This window comes from Podarcis tiliguerta (assembly GCF_965153285.1).
Source record: "Podarcis tiliguerta genome assembly, chromosome: 5".
In the NCBI taxonomy this organism is placed as follows: Eukaryota; Metazoa; Chordata; class Lepidosauria; order Squamata; family Lacertidae; genus Podarcis; species Podarcis tiliguerta.
In genome coordinates, this window is record NC_139538.1 from 62423889 (window position 1) to 62444760 (window position 20872).

General features: G+C 41.8%; 1 protein-coding gene across 2 annotated transcripts in view; it reads right to left on the reverse strand.

Moving 5' to 3' along the window:
• Positions 1–20872, reverse strand: part of HECTD2 (HECT domain E3 ubiquitin protein ligase 2) — a 58652-nt gene that overhangs the window by 25888 nt on the left and 11892 nt on the right. The window contains exons 1-2 of one of the 2 annotated variants that reach the window (XM_083443667.1): positions 7163–8307; positions 856–985 (exon numbers count right to left, since the gene is read on the reverse strand). In XM_083443667.1, the coding sequence (XP_083299793.1) occupies positions 856–985; positions 7163–7405 (373 nt within the window). In that variant the 5' untranslated portion in view covers positions 7406–8307. Of the gene's footprint in view, positions 1–855; positions 986–7162; positions 8308–20872 lie in introns of those variants that run through there. The other variant, XM_083443668.1, reaches the window with a different exon arrangement.

Genomic DNA, 20872 nt, shown 5'->3' on the forward strand with positions numbered 1-20872 from the left:
GCCCGCTGTCTCCCCCCCCCCAGCTGTAGGGTGGCTGAGTGGGTGGAGGCAGGCAGACTCCAGAGGCCCCAGGGTGTGCCCTGCCCCTATGGGCACCCAAGTGGCTTCCTCTGCCGCTGCTGTCTGCCTGTGATGGCAACTCAACCCTGACTACAGTGGTACCTCGGGTTAAGTACTTAATTCGTTCCGGAGGTCTGTACTTAACCTGAAACTGTTCTTAACCTGAAGCACCACTTTAGCTAATAGGGCCTCCTGCTGCCGCCGCGCCGCCAGAGCCCGATTTCTGTTCTTATCCTGAAGCAAAGTTCTTAACCTGAAGCACTATTTCTGGCTTAGTGGAGTGTGTAACCTGAAGCGTATGTAACCTGAAGCATATGTAACCCGAGGTACCACTGTATTCTTACACCCTTTTTCAAAAAAAGGCCTTCCAAAGCATCCAAACTATCTTTACTCAAGCTCTTTCAACAACCCCACTTCTTCTAAACTGCCAATAGAAAAAAAATCTTGACATTTAAAAACAGCTAAGCAGGCAGCAGGCTATGATTACTGCCACTGAAAAGCTTACTACATGCACAAAGTGCACACTGTCAATGTTACACTCACTGTAGCTATTTCATCCTAAAACTCCCTACTGACTTATTTATCTGTTCTAACTTGCATTTGCTAGACTGTTAGCTCTTATTGTGCTGTGTCATTTATTATGACTTTAGAGTACTTTGCACGAACACAGTTCTACTAGCAAGCACCAAGGCTCTGTCACAACACAAACAAAAAACAAAACAGCTACTGACAACAGTGCACCAAGTAGCTCCTGCAGTCACAAATGGCTAAATAATGAAACTTTTGTTCTCTTACCGTTTTTTATATCTGCAATAACAAATTCTGTAGGTGAGCTTCCACTTCCAGTATCTTCTTGTTTCTGGCTGATGGTGGAAATGAAACTGCTGAATGGTGAAATATCATTTTTTGGTCCTGTCTCCAAGCTCTGCAATTAGAAAAAAACAATTCAATGCTGTGACATACAAGTTCCATTGATTTCAGTGGAATTTAGGGCTACTTCAAGCATTATGAGAATCAAACACGCATTTTTAATATTGACACAGTGTTGACACGTTTACATTTTTACATTCATACACCTCTCTTTCCAAATTGGTTTGTGTGTCATATTATATTAGTGCATATACACTAAAAATGTAATAAGTGGAGTTATTAGGTACACCAAATTTTATGCAGGTTCTACCCTAAAAAAGTATATGCAGACACTTTTCTCTCTAAAGGTACCGTAGATTCTGGCATATTAGGCGACTGGGCATATTAGACGACCCCCCAAATTAGCAGCTGCAATTTGGGGATTTGTCTTATAAGCCCAGTCGCCTAATACACTGGGCAGCTCCGCACTGGGAGAAAGTCGCCCGGCGCGGAGCCCGGCGCCCGCTGCTGCTGCTTCGGAGCCGCTGCCGCAGCAGTGGAGGGCGGGGGCAGGCTCCGCTCCGCTCCGCTCCACGCCACCCATACGCGGCGTATAAGGCGACCCCCGACTTTTTAACCTCTTTTCTGGGATTAAAAAGTCGCCTTATACGCCGGAATCTACGGTAGATGTTAAAATCGGTATGAAAATCTTAAGTCCTCAAACTCATTGAGGACTCTCTGGAGCCTGGATGTGCAAGAGACCACCTATGGAAGAACCCCCGGACCAGAACTCTCCTCCTAAAGGACAGATAAAGGTGGAACCATGAGAACTAGATGAGCCCAGAGTAATGCCATTTGCAAAAATATTCCACACAACATGCCACTCTCTAAACTTGGATACTTGGCTGATTAGTTCTTTAACCCTTTGCTTTGTTTTAACTAGAAAGGGAGCATATACTTTGAATGGCATACTCTAACCATAACTGCTTTGTTCTGTATTGAAGTTGTATTTCCCAAGAACATTCTTTAAATAAAAGTAATTAAAAGTTAAGCAGATAAAAGTTTTAAAATTTCATGGTTTAATTAACACAAACCATTCTTATAATATCCTGCTTTTAACATATAACATTTTGCATAAAGCTTGAATCACAGATATCTCATATTTTAACTTGGAATGTATTTGTAAGGAAAACATTTTTAGAGCTGAATTTTTTTGACGTATTTCCACATAGTAAATAACTGTATGTGAGTTTTTTGATGACAATATTGTCACTATCTAATCAAATAGCCAATGACTCATCCCACCATCTGCTGGCAATCTACTTAGAAATAAAATGTTAGTGACTATCATTTATCCTATTGTGTTCTGACAGTATTCTTGATATCCTTTTCCCTTGCCACCAAGGAATCTGGTTAGAATAAAACCATACCATTTGCTGTATGCAACTACTTATGAATTAGGGCAGATAATTATTACAGTGATAAAGCATGACAGAAAAAGAATGTAATATACACAAGATAGCTGTTCTTAGACAGAAAAAAAACACCTATACATTGGGCAGAGGGAATACTTGCACAAGCTCTGCAATAACGTCACCCACCATTTAAAATAAATTATTTTCTTTCTCAAAAACTACAGTAAAGCACCCATCAATTTGATTTCATAACAAATTAAGAGCTATTTAGCCAATATTAGTAGGCTGGATTCTCATATACTAACTACAAAAGGATTGCTTTGGTACAAAAATAGAATTGTACCCCACATACTAAAAATGGTTTAGAGCATGCCATATGGCACTTCCCTGTCCTTTCTTAATTCAGTGCCTCTGAGCCAAACAAAACAATATAGGATACTGAAGTGTGTGGGTCTGGAGTACCTACAGAATGCACAATACATGTTTTTATACTCTTTTGAAAGCTATTCAGGTTCTAGAAGCAGCTTGGTCAAAGCTGTATCTAAAGTTGTTATATCAGAGAAAGGAGAGGGCAGGCAGGGTCAGAGGAAGATGATGAAAAGTAGTGCATCTGGTCCAGTCACCAAAAGAAGGAACTCATGAGAGAGAAACTGTCCTACATATTGTGGCCAAAGTACTTGCAAAGTACAATTAGAACAGGCAAATCCCCATATCCAAACTATTGAGAATCTTATTTAGCCATCTTTACTGCTCCCAAGACTTCAGCAGGCATTGCTGACATATTTTAAGCATACAGTGGTACCTTGGTTTAAGAATAGCTTAGTTTGTGAACAACTTGGATTAAGAACGCTGCAAACCCAAAGTAGGTGTTTTGGTTTGTGAACTTTGCGTTGGAATAAGAACATGTTTCTCTTCCTGCTGATGTGTTCCATTTGTAAATTGAGTCCTCCACTGCTATGGGAAAGCACACCTTGGTTTAAGAATGCTTTGGTTTAAGAACGGACTTCTGGAGCGGATTAAGTTCGTAAACCAAGGTACCACTGTATTTAGTTACAGGGCTCTCACGAAGCTCTACTCCAATTCCCCACATATATCTGCATCCATAAGGGCTAGAAACATGTCTTTTATTTTAAAAAGCAGATTCTCAAGAAATTGATTTTCTACTCAAAACCACATTCTATGGTTCTTCTATGTGTCCACAGAATTATGTCAAATACATTCCTGTCTATTAATTCAGAGATCTACAACTTGAGTGCTTGTTGCTATACATTAAACAATTAAGGCATAAATTCTTATTTAGAACACTAAATAAAAACTCCTTTGTGAGAAATGGGCTCCAGTTCAATAGCTCTTTCTTCTTTTCTCATTTCAAAATGTTTTATAAGCCTTGACGTTTGTTACCAAAATATCATTGTGTTCTTCTCCATCTGTTACTTTCCCTAGATACAATGAAGCATCTCTGTAACATAGTTATATTTAACACATTTTGTACTTCCTTTTTTTGCCACCTCCACCCAAGCCATTCAGATAAATAAATATAGACGTACAATTGTTATTCTTCTAAAATAGATGTGCTCCCTTTCCTTACGTTACAGATATCTGTAACGCACAAAACAAGACAATCAACAAAGATTTCAGTGTTAAATGCATAGGTAAGCCTTTTTAATTATTTGAGCTTCAGCACTTAACTTTCATTGTACACAACTGGAAACAATCCCAAGCAGTGCTGTCTTTAGCCGCCAGGGTGCAAAGATGTGCCCAGTGCCCCCAAATTTAGTTTAGCCCCCAAATTAACTTTTATTAGGCTTATGTCAGACACCACGCTTAAGCCTTATCTCCTGTTTACGAAAGAAGGGAGGAAAAGAAACAAACTTTTTTATTTGCTCATTTATTTACACTTATACTTAAGTATACAACACCACCACACTTAAATTTATAAGTAATGTTTAGGCAACTACTTAGGAGAAACATCAGTCGTGTCAACGATGCCACTGACCCCGCTGCCGCATAGCAGCTCAATACAATACGTAACATAATATTTTGATGTAAGAGTTAATTTCGCGTGCACAGCGCAATGTGAATGACAAGCGCTGCCGCTGACGTCTTTGGTAAATGAGCACACAAAGTCGAAAGTCCTTTAGTGAAACAGTAGGTATACATTTCGGTAATACCTAGGTATATATGTATTTTGTTTTTCTAGCTTGATCAAAATTATTTATTATTTCATAACAAGCAGATAGTTAAGAGCTTAGGCGGCTTCAGCGGTGGGGGCCTGGCGCCCCCCAGAATTCAGCACCTGGGTGCCCCGCACCCCTTGCACCCTCAGATAAAGACAGCCCTGATCCCAAGTACTATTTATGTATTGAATTTGTATCCCTCCTGCCCTCCTGAAGGAATCCCAGGGCAAACACATCCAGAATTTAAAAATGAAACAAAAACAGAGTGAAAACATTCTGAAAACCATTAGCATAAAACATCTTTTAAAAGTTACAGTTGGCCTCAAATGTTAAGAATCTAGCCGCAATATTGGCCTCTTGGGATGGTGCAGTTAATTTGGCCTTCAATTGGCGACTGTGAGAACAAGATGCTAGATTAGAAATGCCACTGGCCTGATCTGAGCAGGCAACTTATGTTCTTAATTTTTAGGCACTTAACTTCAATCTGAGTTTACAAAAGACTTTCACACAATTAGGACTTGAGTCATCATCCCCACAAATGTGCTTGATTATAATTTTCTACCCTGGTCTACATTTACTGTGAATGTTCTAGAATTATTTGCTAGGAAGAAAAAGGATGCTTAGTATTAGCTGAAGGGCTGGTGAGTGACTCTCACCCCCTGCTGCTTTTTTCTCCAGATGGCAAATTGCACTTTCCACTAGTAGGAGAAGAACAGAAAGCAGGAAGCAGAATGAGATTTGCTGCCTTGCAGCACAGGGGCCATGGATACATGGAGTATAGCTTTTCAAATTCTCCTCAAATGAGCCTTTTGGCCTATTAAGATATTTAGAACAGGCTCTTCTGCAGTACCATAATGTGCTCAGTTAGATTTGGCAAATACACACTGTCACTCAATTGCTGTGAAGATCCACATGCCTTTCCACCTTGTAGGGCATCTGTTGGAAGGAAGTAAAGTTCTCAGCAATAAACCACAATATTCTGACACTGATACAGGATGTTATTCCATAAGCTAGTGATTTTATTGGGATCATAAATCTTCCACAGAACGAGGATGCCAAAATATCAGTGCCCATCATTGGTTAACAACTTTTCTTCATGCATGTGCCATTTTGCACTTCTAAAAAGTTTTGTTTTAGTCATTCTGAAAAAGTTCTAGGTGCTGAGCACTCCCTCCCACTCTACCATTCAAGTGAGGGAGATTCGTGTAGCTTTTTTAACACAAATGAGTGATGCATAATAGAAAGATAACCTTCTCCTTCTCTAAAAAGTGTCTACTTACCTTTCCTTTTGCCCCCCACCCCCTTTGTTGCTGTTAACCTTTTTTGGCAGGTGTGCATTTAAGATCCAGTGGATCATGTATTTCTTACCCCAATAAGTATGGGGTGCCTCATTCACTGTTTGTGATGCAGTATAATCAGTCTATGGAAATGTGGCTAGATGTCATTTAATGCATGGAAGATCTTGGGGAACATTCCAGGCCTTTCTTAGGCACATTTTTAACCTGGATTTATCAACCCCCCAAGATTCGACCAATGATTTTGTTTCTAGTTAGGCAATTCTAAGCATTCATTTGTTGCTTAACTGTTTACTTTATAATTGCATTCTCCAAAAGCAATCTCCAGTCTCTCAAAGCTATCAAACTATGAGAGAAACTATAGCTGAGAAATTAAGGTTAAATGGTGAGAATGCTATAAACATTAATGCATTCTAAATACGAGTACATACCATAATTGTGCCCCGTTGGAATGGTACACACTAGTTCAAAACACAACCTCCTGGAGTTACTTTCAAAGGGTGTTGGGTGCTCCCCCTAATTTGTCCTGCTACCTGCTTAATGACCTCAAGCTTTCATTCACAGTGTATTTATATTTAATGTGTATGTATAGCAAAATCCTTGCTCCCCTTAAAGTGTCCCCCTGAACTCAATTATCCCCTGCAGTCCCCTTTCCTCCCAAACAGTCTTGACAAAATCTTCCTTGATACTTATTCACTGGACTTACAGATATTTAATTCATGCTACTAATTTGTTGATACATCGATGTTATAACGGCCTTGATTTAAAACGAAAAACAATGTGTTGGGATCTTATTCCGTGCCAGAACAGAGAAATCCTGGAAACCACGCCTACGCAATCTGTCCCATTCAGCACGCTAATTGTTCCGACAATGTAGCCAAAAATGGCAGGACCGTTAAATACCAGCTACTTCTCTAAGTTTATAAAAAAAAAAACCTCCCTCCACCCCCCCAAAAAAAAACCCCATCGATGCCAATCACTGGGTGCTGTTACATTAGTGAAACATGTATATTATGTGTACACCTGAGAGGGTGGGAGGAAAAGAAACAAAACCTCCCGTGAATTTCGTGCCCTTTGCTTCTCATTACCACCAGGAAAGATTTGTCCTTAAGCTGTTTCTTCACGGGAGTTGAAGCCGAGCCATTCATCCCGGCATCTCCTGGTGAGCTCAGCAGCGAAGCATCTGTGGACGGGGAAAGCTTTCCAGCATCCCTTAAAAGAGCATCTCAGGCGCTGTCCATGAAAGCTTTTACTAGCCTTGCCGCAATCAGTCTGCCAGCCTTTATTAAGGAGCCGCTGTTTTGCTGCAGCAGACCGCTAGGAAGAACCAGGAGCTGGTATATACAAACATATAATGCACACATACCCCAGAAGCTGCCCTGGGCTCCGTCAGCTGGGGAGGCAGTTTCTTCTCTCCTCCTCCTCCTCCCTCCTCCTCCTCCTCCGCAGCCGCCAGCGCCGCCGCCCTCTCGTCCTGCTCTGATCCCGCCGCCTCCGCCGGGGAATCCGCTCTCTCTCCCTCCTCCGCGCTGCAGCCCAGCAACAGCCGCTTGTCGCCGGCGGCGGGCGAGAGGAGCTCCGAGTTGGCTTCTGAAGGCTGCAGCGACATCCTCTCTCCCTCGCAGGCAGCAGCAGCAGCAGCAGCGCTCCTCTCTGTCAAACCAGCCCCGGGGCTGCTGCTGCCGCTGCCGCCATGTGTCCTGATCGCCTCCGTCTGTCCCCTCCTCCTCGCCGGCTTTTTTTTATTTTTACCTCAGGCAACCTCTTTTACCTCAGAGGCACATCCACGACGAAGACGATGACGCCCCGCTCCTCGCCCGCCTCAAAGCTATGGCTCTCCCCAGTCTCCCCCCCTCAGCTTCCCTCCGTATCGCCGCCTCAGGAGGAATTTGCTGGCTGCCCGCAAGCGGCGCTTCTTCTTCACACGACGCCCCTCGTCCCTCTTTCGCGCCGCCGCCGCCACCCCGCTCTCCCGCCCACAAGCCGCCGGCTCCCTCTCTCGGCGCGGTCTCCCCTCACTCGGCTCCTGTGCCAGCCGCTCTCAGAGCAACGGCGACCTCTCTAGGCCGCCCCCGGAATCAGCAGAGGCGGCGGTTGGAGGAGCCGGCGCGGAAGAAACAAAAAAGAAAAAGGAAAAAGGAGCGGGGGCCCGCGAGACGTGGCGGCAGCCTGAGGCGCGGACACCCCCGCTCGCTGGTTTCTTTCTCTTCCCCCCACACACTTCCCTTCAGTTGGCGAGGGAGGAGCCGCAGACGGGAGTTGTGAGGCGGCACAGGCGGAGATTTTCCCCCGCCAGGGCTTCTTCGCCACAAAACCCCGCAGAGCCGCTGCGCCGCCTACAGCCCGGGGCCAGAGAGCGAGGCCGCCATGTTGTTTTAGTGGGCGGCATGTTATTATATAGGAAAACGCCGCGCTGGGTGAGTGGGAGGGAGGGGTTGGCCGCGCGGCTGCGAAAACTCCGTAGCGTCAAGGGAAGCTGCAGTGCCCACTCTCCCCCGTCATTCCTTCACCCGCTTAAGGGAACTGCCTGCCGCGCGCTCTACGCAGACTTAGAGGGATTCTCTAAATGCTGGTTGGGTTACCGGCAGGACGTTTTGAACCCCCCCCAGCTTTGCGCGAATGAGGGTTGCGGATGGTCCCCCAGGACATGACTTTTTTAAAAAAAAATGTTCCTCTAATTATGATGGTGAATAAGAACCGTAAATAGACTGTTCTGTGGCGCCCCTAACTGATTTATTTATGGTTATATAGAAATGTCTAAAAATAAAGTGTTGTAAGCTTTTTTTTTCCCTTTTTGGAAAATATTAGTAAATAATACTTTGGTGAAAGAAATCCCCATCCCTTTCACATTTCAGAGAGTAGAAGTTGTGGGACCAAAATTGTAGGAACTGAGAGAAATGATAGGTGACAGAAAAGAGTAAAAAGTCCCTGTTATTTTTCTCTTCAGAGATTCTGTCCCCAAAGTAGTGGGCTGTGTTTTTTTTAATTTACTGGGGTTTTTTACATTTTTATCCAGGAGCATGTATGGTTCTTTCCCAGTTTTATCCTCACAACAACTCTTTGAGGCTGAGGTATATGGACTGGCCCAATGTCATCTGGTGAGTTTCATGGCTTTAAAACAGTGCTGCGGTGCTATTACACGTATTTGCACTTAATGTCCCTAAGTTCTGAATAAGCTTACTAGGGAGTAAGGCCAAACAAATGTTCCTGTGAACATGCATGGAATGGCACTGATTGTGTCATTCTAGAACAGAATATCAGTGGGACAGGAGTCGGGTTTTTTTTAATGATTTAAAACTTGGGTGGGGTGGGGACCAAAGGTGGACAAACTACTGCAGAAGAAGCAGGAAGTGTCACTACGGGAGGAGGTACTACTTCTCCTGTAACTAACACTGCAGTATGACTTCAGCCCCAGAGGTGCACACCACTGTCTCTGCATACAGACGGATGCCAACAACAGTAACTTAGAGGGGGGGAACCCTCTTCAGCCTCTATTTCAGTCTAAGCAACCTTCTAGAGGCCAAACACCAGAGCTTAGCAAGGCCAGAGTGGGCAGAGCAATAAACATGAATTTTAGCTTAGTTTCTATAAACATGCTAACAGCAGCTCTCCCACCCCGGCAAACAAGAAGCATTATCAGAGTTCAAGGACATATTCTAGCTGGGCTGGTGAGGTGCAGCTGAGAAGAGAATATGGCCTGGAGAAAGTCCCAAGGCCTTGAGAGCTGCAGCCAGCCCCTGGGCTTGAAATCCGCCATTCCTACTCTAAGTAATACAAGGGCCATCATAATAGTGCCATTGTGACCCCTGGTGTCCACAGTGTCTTAATCCCTTGCCTCCCTCACTGGCCGCCTTGGTCATGAGGGTGTATGGATGGTTACCTTCTCCCCCCCCCCCCCCGAAAAGTACCGGTACATAGTGCTGAAGGAGAAAGTTGGAAGAGTGATATTTGTTTTGTGAGCTTTTAGAGACCCTCCTCTTTTGGATTTGACATTTACGCTGATCCCTTGGATAAGTGAAATGGGTGCATGGGTGATTTATCTATGTCTCTTAGGATGAAGAACTGATCTGACTGGAGGGAGGAGAGAAATTACCAGAGGGGATGGTGTCCACAGTACTTGCTCAAAATCCAGATATGCTCTGAGGAAAAAAATCTAAGCCTGATTTCTATGTAGCAGACACTAAGTTTTTTATCTCAGCTCCCTCTACAACTGCCACATTAAAATGTACCACACTGTAAATGTAGTGTTCAAGGACAAGTCTCCAGACTGTCACCACACTGTAAATGTAGTGTTCAAGGACAAGTCTCCAGGCAGATAGTAAATGCATTTCCTTTACTTAATAGAACTTAATCAAGCATTACAGAAATTAAGATAAACTAGGTCAATATCATAAGAACCTTATAAAATACTAGCATTACAAATCTAAAATTATGCATGGCACAGATAAATTGGTTGGTTTAAAGCAGGGATGCAGAACCTTTTTGGCTCCACTTATCTGCCTCATGTGCCAAATTTGACAGAAGGATGTGACCACACACCAGTCAAAATCCCTTGTGCTCCAATCTTAAAAAGGGAGGGGGCAAACATGTGAAGGGTTTCACAAGCCTTGGGTGGCAGCAATGTTGGTCTCACATTTCCCTGCCACCATCCTGCTCACTTAAAGGAGAATGCAAAGGACTGTAATCTCTACTCATCAGGTGGTTAGCAGAGATTAAATTCTGCTGCCTAGGCTGCCAGATCCTGTTCCCTCCTGGGAATGGGGTGGTACAACCAATGCAGAATTAAACCCTCTCCTTCCATCAGCTGACATCATCAGTGATGTTATTTGATGGGCATGGTTTGGAGAAAATGGCCTCGTGTGTTAAATATTGGCACACAAGCCGCAGGTCCCCCACTCCTAGTTTAAAGTCTCAAGTACACAATGTATACCTGATTACTCCTTTTCATGTGTTTGTTGACACTCTCAAATAACTCTAAAGGATTAGTGATATAAGACTTGGTGCTGCTGAAGTCATGTTGATGCTCATTCAGCAGGACTTATCCTATATTCCTGATAATTTGATCTTTAATAAACTTTCCACGAATTTGTCCAGAAGAGACATTGAGCTAACCAGACTAATTTATTTCCAGGATTCTCCACCCCCCACCCCCCACTTCACCTCACCACCCAGTTTCCTTAAAAAATAATAATCCCTAAAATCACCACTTTTCATTGTAATCTCTGGTATGGAGACAGATGCTAGAGACATTTTCTATACTTTTGTTAGATGAACAGCAGTTTCAAATTTGAGTCCATTCAAAACTTTCTAATGGATATCAGCTAGACTTGGATATCAGTTGGGGTTGGGGAAGCAGCAGTCAGGAAGATAAAACTGCAGCAGCCCAGAGAAATAGTGAGGGAATCAACATTTGTACAATCTGTTTTCGGGGTGGGGTGGGCGGAATCTAGATCAGCAAAATGGCTATTTTATTTTATTTTTTAAAAAAGAATCTGGATTATATTTGCCACAGGTATTTGTGTTGGTTTATGTTCTACAACAAGAACATCAGCATCCAAATTACTTGCATGTATAAAACAGGTGGATCTTGTCAGCTAATTAACTTTAGCATTTTCTTAAATAATTATGTATAGGGATAGATTATACTTGCATATTTTAAAAACAGTGTTATTCCACAGAAATGCAAGTACCGGTATATGAATGGCAGTTTAAGTAATGGGCTGCTATTCCTCTTCCCATTCTTGCCATCAAGGGGCAGTCATAGACTAGCTGCTTGATTCTACATTACAGAAACTCCAAAATTTTCAATTGGTGATAGGAATTGCATTGTTTTTAGAAGTGTTGAGTAGTGTAATCAGAGGCTTTTTTTATTTCAAAGTAAATCAACAGGGCATTTTCCTTGGTCGTAAGTGTGTTTGGGATTACAGCCTAAGAAGAACTTTTGAGAATCATGCTTTAACAGCAACCCAGCGTACGTTTACATGGAAGTACACATCAATTGTGCTTACTCTCTCAATAAGCATGTCTAGGATGGTACGCTTTGTAATTTAAGATTATAATCCGAAATTAGTCAGTGATTCTTTCAATTTCTTTCAAAGTCACCTGTCAAGTGATCATGCCATTTCTATTCATACAGAGTTTAGAGGTTGTATGTGTAATAACATTTTAGGTGGCCGATGTTTAGTCTTGTGAAATGGAACACTTAGATCTTGCCAGCATCTGAGTATGAGTTTCAAATAAGTAGCGTAGTTGAACTGTTTTGTATTGTGTATGTCAAATGCAATCATGTTGCTCTCAGTCTGAACATTTTTTTTATCCTGGTTGTTAAAATTTTACAGATTAAGCTGAATGTTGGAATCCAATCTGTCATCCCAGTTTTGTTCTATAAATAGAGCATCAAATCTTTCTTCTCTCCCCTGATAGTTTTTCTCAAGAATCAAGTGGTTTATTTATGCAACAACACTAAGTATACAAAGGCATTAGAAATGAAGATCAAAATGCCATATTTCACTTTCTGACAGGCATTGTCCTTAATCAGTCAGTCAGTCAAGAATGGTCAGGTGGGAATAAACATAATAACACAATACAGTGGTACCTCGGGTTAAGTACTTAATTTGTTCCGGAGGTCCGTACTTAACCTGAAACTGTTCTTAACCTGAAGCACCACTTTAGCTAATGGGGCCTCCTGCTGCTGCCGCACCGCCGGAGCACGATTTCTGTTCTCATCTTGAAGCAAAGTTCTTAACCTGAAGCACTATTTCTGGGTTAGCGGAGTGTGTAACCTGAAGCGTATGTAACCTGAAGCGTGTGTAACCCGAGGTACCACTGTAGTGAAATCTATCTTCCTAGGGAACTGTTACAAGTAATACTTATCGCTGGTATATAGCTATCTTTTAAAGTTAGGAGATGAGCAGGGACAGCAAAATTTGAAGTTGGGGAAGGCTTGGTGGAGGAAGGGAGAGAAGGGAAATGGGAAAAATACTTTACCCACATCTCTTACTCCCTCACTGTCACATGCTTCCCTCTGTTCCTCACTCTCAATACCTGTGTCTCATTTCCCCATACCTGATACTTGGCTTCTAATGCATTTAAAGAATTTCTTGTGTTGGTCTTTAGGTTTTCAGCCTTGTGCTCCTTGAATTATTTGTTTGCATCTCTTATTAGCTGCTTGCATTTCTTTCACTCAAGCTTGTGTCTTTTGTTTGGACAAGACATCAGTTTTCCCAAGGAAGACTTCTTACCTGTAATAGCTTCCTTGACTCTACAGTCATACCTTGGAAGTCGAATGGAATCTGTTCCCAAAGTCTGTTCGACTTCCAAAATGTTCGAAAACCAAAACGTGGCTTTTGATTGGCTGCAGGAAGCTCCTGCAGCCAATTGGAAGCCGCGAAAGCCTCGTTGGATGTTTGGCTTCCAAAAATAGTTCACAAACCGGAACATTCACTTCCTGGTTTGCGGCATTCGGGAACCAAAACATTCGAAAAATAAGCTGTTTGAAAACCAAGGTACGGCTGTACTTGTATACACATATGCACCCGCTCCCCAGTTAACATAAGTCCCCCATTATGTCAGGGTTTAGCTATGCAAGGTATCTGAGCTCATGTCCTAATGTTTCAAGCACATGTTATACAGAGTATTTGGACATGCTTTGAATCAGTTCCAGGAAGAGTATTATTTGACAACAGTTTTCACAAATCAAGCTTCATCAGGGGGGCCAAACCTTCTTTTTCCTCCTTGTCAATATACGGGAAGCCTGGCATGGATTTGCCTCTCACAACAGGTGTCTGGAATAACTAGAAAAAATGTTCTCTATCTCATGCATGCCCTTTAGAAGACCCTTTCCTTGTACATTACTTATTTTCATATGAAAATTAGTTATGTAAAACAACTAAACGTGTTGAGTACAAGTAAAAATTGGGGTCAGTACTATGAGCTGAAAAGCAGACACCTTCAAAACTAACACTGTTGATGTTTTCCTCCCTGCCCTCCTCTCCCATCCCAGATCAGCTTGTTGACATGGCTACCATTTGTATATCCTGGCCTGCAGAATTATTATATGCTCCCCTCTTTCAAGGGCTTCTTCAGATGACTCGTTCATTGAGGATTCATCTTGATTTGTTTTCACAAAGTTTACATAAATTCTATCTGGTCTTTACTGAGCATTCATTTTGATTTGTTTGCTTGGCAACTTTATGACTATGAACATTCACCTTACATTAATCACTTGCAAGGTGTTTGTTTATACATCTTCCTTATAATAATTTCTTTGTCCCACATTTTTCAATGTGTTTCCCTATCACTTTCCAACAGCAAAAAGTCTGATTCTTTTTAAAATGTTTAGCGCAAACCTGAAGTTCCAGTATGCTCTTGAAAATCTTCTACAAAATGGTAACCAGACACCTTCAAGTGCTCATGATAGTATCAGAGCAGTTATATATGATCCCACTTTCAGTACTGTTTATGCCTGCAAAAGTTTTGGGGTGGGCATGCCACCAACTGCTTTATCAGTGTTTCTCTGTAAATCAATTTACAGAAAGTTTTAAACATTTTACAAACAACACCAGCAGTTTATGCAAAATTCAATATAATACAACAGGAAATCAGTGCAGCAGGAACAGCTAAATATCAGAGAAGACAAACCATTAAAATACACACACACACAGAATCTCCTGTCTGCTGCAAAGTATTCTTAGGCAAGCCTACCTCTTTCAGCTCAGCTTACCTCAGAGAAAATGCGCTGGCTTACTTTACAGAAGAGTTGTGAGGTTCATAATTAGGGACTTATCTAGACTTCCTTTTCCACAGCATTTCTAGGAACAGTTCTGTGCTTTAAAGCACCCTGTCTGAGCCTTTTTTTTTTTTTTTTGCCCTGGCACTTTTCCCATGAAATCCTGCTCTTTGCTACTGAATCAGAGCAAATGGCAATTTGCAGAAAACCCGAATTGCCATTTCTTCCAATTCAGCATTAAAGAGTGTGTTTTCATTGGGATGGCACCATGGATGGGGAGAGAGAAAAGAAAAGCATTTGGACATGGCGCTTTAAAGCACATACCTGTGTCGAGAAAGTGTGGGGCAAAAGGTAAGTGTGGATGAGCCCTATATAATGTCTGGGAAGTGCTTTGAACATTTGAAAATGCTATACAAATATGAAGCACTGCTGGTTACTTCCTAGTAAGTGTGTTGAGGATTGTGATCTTAGTGTGTATCAGATATTTTTGAACTCTAAACATCAAGAACTCTAGAAGTTAATAATTGAAATTGGAGGTTGAGACCCTATAGACATATGATCAGCAGCAGCATTAAATCTGTGGATCCCTTTGGAGTTTGAAACAATAGAGCAGGCAGTTATCGGTACAAGACTGTGATTAAAGCAAAAGAAGAACCATCCATTTGTTATTTAGAGAAATAAATGTTCAAAGAAAGGAAAGATGACATTTATACCACTTAGACTGATATAAGAACACGCGAGTTCTTTCACACAACTCTTCATGCGCTAGTTAAATAATTTATATCATTTTACCTATCTGTTGAAACCAACAAAGGAGCTGCTATATGCCGAGGAAAAGAATCAAATGCACATTTAGACCTTGTTACTGTTGAACCTATCATGCTAACCTTCAAGGGCAAAGTCTCAAGGCCTAGCATTTGGCAAATATAACTAAGGATGCATGACTTAAGTGCCATCTGAATGGCAGTGGTTAGAAATGATACCTCTGGAGTGAGATACGATGTTGTGGTTTTGATTCCCAGCTAGAGAGCTTTAATGCGTGCCTAAAAATACCCTGTGTTGGGTGCATGGGAATTAGCAGTGTTACCCCATGCAGTGCCTAAAGTCAGGGTGTTGGTTGCCACAGAAGATGAACAAGCACTGAAATCTTAGATTAACATTTTTAAAGGCTAGGAAAACATGTCAATGCTTGCTTGGTTCAAATTGCCTGCCTCCCCTCCTGTATTGAAAATTGATCTATAGTTAGAAATGAGTCATAGGTACTGTATGTTACATTACCACCATATAAAGTTCTATTTTTATTGTAATACCTGATGTATGCTTCAGCTATTTTATTAATTATGTCTAGTTTATTTTCATGGGGACAACTTTTGCATTATCACTCTTTCACAGATAATTTTAAGGAAAGAGCACTGATGAATAGATTAAATATTAGCATTAATAACTAAACTTTAAGTTTCTGTAGCTGGATTATTGCCACACGCTCTGTGGAGATGCTGTTAGGTTTGGTTTGGAAGTTCAGCCGGTGCAGAATGCAGCAGCAAGGCTGCTCAGTGGGGCAACTCACAAAAAATACGTAACGTTGGCACTGAGGGAGCTGCAATTGTCAGCTATACGCTACCAGGCTAAGGTCAAGGTGCTTATATTAACATATAAAGCCTAGTATGCTAGCTGTTTGCCGTAATCATAAACATTCATTCATTTATTCATATAAAGCCCTACACAGCTTAGGACCTAGAAATTTGATAGTCTACATGTTCCGACAGGTAACCTGCCCAGAGTTTGTGATTGGGGGTGGTGACACACCCTCTTAGTGGTGCTGGACTTGCCTAGGGTGCAATATATGTCAACACACAAGAGGGCATCCTCCCTAACAGGATTCCAGCTGTGCAGTAGTTGTTGGCATGGTGGGACAGCCTGGAGTGGTGCTACTTATCTGAGAAGGAGAGCAGTGAGGTGCCAGGTAGACCTGCATGGTGTTCACACAGTGTTTGGAGCGTCAGATTGTTATGCTGCTTCACCTGCACTGTGTAGCCTTCCCTTGGCTTCTGGTACTGGTTTTACTGTGCAATGGTGATTTCATATTGTCCCACCCACCCAATGATATGAAATACATTGTGTAGTCTTGTAGTCTGTGTAGCCTTGAAAGTTGGTATCTAAATAAATAACTTTTGTATGACGCAAGTAGGCCTGCACTTGAGTAAAAATTTATCTGATGAACTTTGCTTTACCCTCGGGATCTAATGGATCACTGTAATAAAGTGTCATGTAGCATGTGGGTTAACTCCTGATCAGTCCAAGCTCTCTCCCTTGTTATCTGAGCTGATCAGGGATCTAGGGAGAGCACAGGGTCAGATGCTGCTAAGTCTGCTAACCCCCTGGTGTCCTTCATGTCCATGTTTCTTTGAACTAGAGGAAGAGAACTGGGACTAAGGATGTGAGGGAGATGTATCTGATAACCTTTTGAATATTGTAGCCTTATAATTCCATTATACCATGATTGTGTTTGTGATTTTTTTTAAAAAAAATCGGTTTCCTTCTAAACTTGCTTTAGGTCTCCCACAGAAAACTAGTCAGTAACCAGAAGAAGGCATCTTAGATGCCCTCCCACAGTCAGTCAGGAGCAAGGGAAGAGTAGCATCTCAGTCCTTGCTTCTTTGGCTCTTCCATGATTAGTTTAGAAATTTGGATGACTTCAAGTAGTGCTAAACCTCAGCTTATTTGACATAAGTGTCTCTGATTCCAACAGCCACAAGATCACCTTTCTCCTAGAACATTATGCCCTGCATCTTGCACTCCTCAAGTGCCCCCTCCACAGCATATGGATTATACTATAACAACAGCTACTACTGTATTGTCTTTGAATGGGAACATCTCTTTTGATAAATACTTCCTCCACTATCTGCTGCTTCCATTGTAATTTGACAAAGATACATCATATTGCACATTGAGGCATTGAAGGCAAAATATGTGATCTCTATAATGTGAAATGGATAACGGTGCAGTTTTATAGAATTCTATTTTAAGGTGTTGCTATGGATATTTAATATAATATACAGCAGTTGTGTTGATGGAAAGTTCCTCCCTACGTCAGAGAGGGCCAGTGAATAGCTGTAATACTCCAACTCACTAGTGCTTTCAAGCTTCCTTTCCTTCATCCTTTCTGTGAATTATTTTAAAGCAACACTAGATGGAGTCTTAAGTAGGTAAGAGGTCCTGCATGCACTTTGAAAAGCCTGTGCTTTCTAAAGGTTATAATCTTTCTATTACTTGAAAAGAATGAGATTAATAGTACTGTATTATACAAACAGGCAATATCATCACCAAATAAGCAGCCCTGAATTTTCATAATTAAATTGGCAGGTTTTACTAAGCAACTGTGTCTTGCAGTACAGAGAATACTGCAAAAGGCTTCACTGGAATTTGTCTTCTTCTTTGTAAAAAAAACCAGTTTTGAACAAAAAAAAGCTCACAGAATGAAACACACTCATCTTTGTCTTAGCTGCTGTGATAGATAGTGGCTCTCCTAAAGCATTAAAGTGAGTAGCATCAAGATAATATTTATCCATTTATTCTTAAATGGTTTATTAACCACATTCCATGCATACATACTCAGAAGTAATCCTTGTAGAGTTCAATTGAGTTCACACCCAGGTAGGGATGGCTTCTCACTTTTTGAATCTTCAGTTGCCTGTATTTTCACATCACTGCGTTTTTAAAAAATAAGCTCGTGAAAATTCACTAGCAAATTTCTTCCAATATACACAGTTTTATGCAATTTTGCATAATGTACACTTTTAAAAAAGCCACCCCCCAATATAATGCTTTTCTACATGTTATTTCCTCTAACATCTCTTACACGCACACTTTAGCCTAGTATATGCATTTATGTATTATTTGGCTGGAGAACTGCATTGCAAAATTTGGAGAAGTGTGAATTTCAGAAGATGGCTGTGTTTGCATTTGTGCATGAATTGAACTGAATTTCTCCCCCAAACTCTACTCCCAGGTAAGCATATATGATTACAGCCTTAGTGGTATAGGTTTCTGCACTATAAATTGTAAAAGAGCCAAGATCACTTGAAGGAGCAGTAAGAGCTAGAATGAGGAGGACCGTTTTTTTCCTTTTGATTCAAGCTAACTTTGACCATCTTTGAATCTTTTGCCAAATAAAAACTGCTAACACCTTCTGGTTTGACTCTCTTAGCACACAACTATAAGCATTTTCTACTGAAATCATACAGTCAATTTCATGGTAAGATATTATTAAGTGCACATAGGATTGCAACTTTAGATGCTCCAAGTGAGGAGGCAAAGCATAGCCATTGCTGCCAGTAGCCATAGCCTTATCCTCCATAAATTCATGCAATCCTCTTAAATCCATCCAAGTTCACTGAATCAGCACATGGGCATAGCCAAGAGAGGGGCAGTAAAAATACATTAAAATACATAGCAAACTGAGGGTCTGCCCCTCCACAAGTGGCCTGCCCCCCCCCCAAATCCTGGCTACGCCCATGATTCAGCAGCAGAAGAGTCTACATCTATAGGCCATGCTTCCTTGATGACTCAAAAGAGGAAAAATACTCGTATAAAATCTCAAAACAATACATGAATAGCAAACTCTGTCTGCATTTGTCACCTTAAAAAACAAAAATAATTTGGCTGAAGTCTTAGATTTTGAATTAAGGTGGGCACAGAATCCACCTGTTCTGTAACATTGGTTTCAATTTTTCACCTTGGCCAGCTCCTCCAAAAGATTTTGCTTTTCTATGGCTGCACATGGAATTTCAGGGGTTGTTTTTTTGCCACTTTGACTTTAAAATACATCATTTTTCCTAGCATAGTTGTGTTGCTGGCAGATGGCCACTTTCAGATCTGTCAGGAGCCACAGATATGAGCTCATAAGGAAAGATGGGTTTGAAGAGACTAAAATAAGTCTGCGTCACTCAGATGGCAAATTGCAGATTGAAGTTGCTGCTACAACTGTTTGCATAAGCTTGGCATTTGGCCAACCTGTGGACGGACAAAGAATTCATGAACTGTGATGCATCAGCGAAAATGCACTGAAAGTGTTAGCAAATGAAAGGCTCATTTATTCTTCCATCAGCAAGGCTTAGGAAGCAAATTTCCTTTAACCAAAAGGTTCTTTTTAACAACAAAGAGCTTCAATCTGCTTGCAATGAAAATGCCATTAAATCGCTCCCTGCTTCCCATAGCAGTGGGAAGTCCAGTGGAAACATGACAAAGGATTTGTTTCTTTGACTGTGAGAGCTCTGCAGACTTACAGTGTCTTCGTAATATTTGCTCAGGACCGCAATACTTCAAGGGCTGTCTCTCTCCATATGAACCTACCCAGACTCTGAGGCTCTTCTCCACGTGCCTCCTCCGTGAGAAGTCTGGAGGATGGCAACACGAGAACAGGCTTTTTCCTTCGCAGTGACTCCCTACTTGTGGAATTATCTCCCCAGGGAGGTTCAGCTGACACTTTCATTATACACCTTCAGGCACCAGGCAAAAACGTTCCTCTTTAACCCAGCATTTGGCTGATTGACATCCAGTGCCCTTTTGAATGTGTTGTGGAAGGGGGGAAGGGTTATTGGTTTGTTTTTGTTCTTATTTTGTGTTTTTTATGTTGTTAACAGCCCTGAGATCTATGAGTATAGGACAGCACACAAATTTAATTAATAATAATACAAATACAAATATACAAGCAGAGCACTCTGGGAGAAAGACTCCTAAAGGCCGATGGTGCAACCACTTAACCTGCATTTGACTCCCAAAAGCAACAGCTGCACCCCAGAGATGCCACAGTTTTAGCCAGCTCCAGCTGAAACAAAGCAGGCAGAGCTCTTCACCCAGACATAGCTCTGCAGGTATATTGCCGGTTCAGAAACACATCTCCATTCATTAACAGCTCTTGAGAAAACATCAGCCGATTACCTCCAACTACCAGCAAAGGGTTAGAGTTAGGCAGAGTATTTTGTTCAGCCAACCAGCAGCCAAGTACCTCTTTAAATAAGATTTGAAGGAACTTTGGGCCAAGCTCGGCAAAATATCAGCGCAAAATAGCTTCTCCCCAACACAAAAGCTGATCCAGACTGAGACCTCCTTCGCATGAGTCACAAGGGAACTTCAACCTTTTTTGCCCTGCTATTTCCTGATTTGGATGACTCCACCCCTCCATGCCAGCAATTTGCAGGGTGGTGGGCGAGAGAAAACTCAATTTTTCTTCAGGAGGAGGTGTTGGCCCGGTGCATAGTGCTGGTAATGGTAACCCAATCTTGATCAGGATCATAATGTTGCTTAGGGGTGTCATCATGACTTACATTTGCAAAATACACCAGCAAT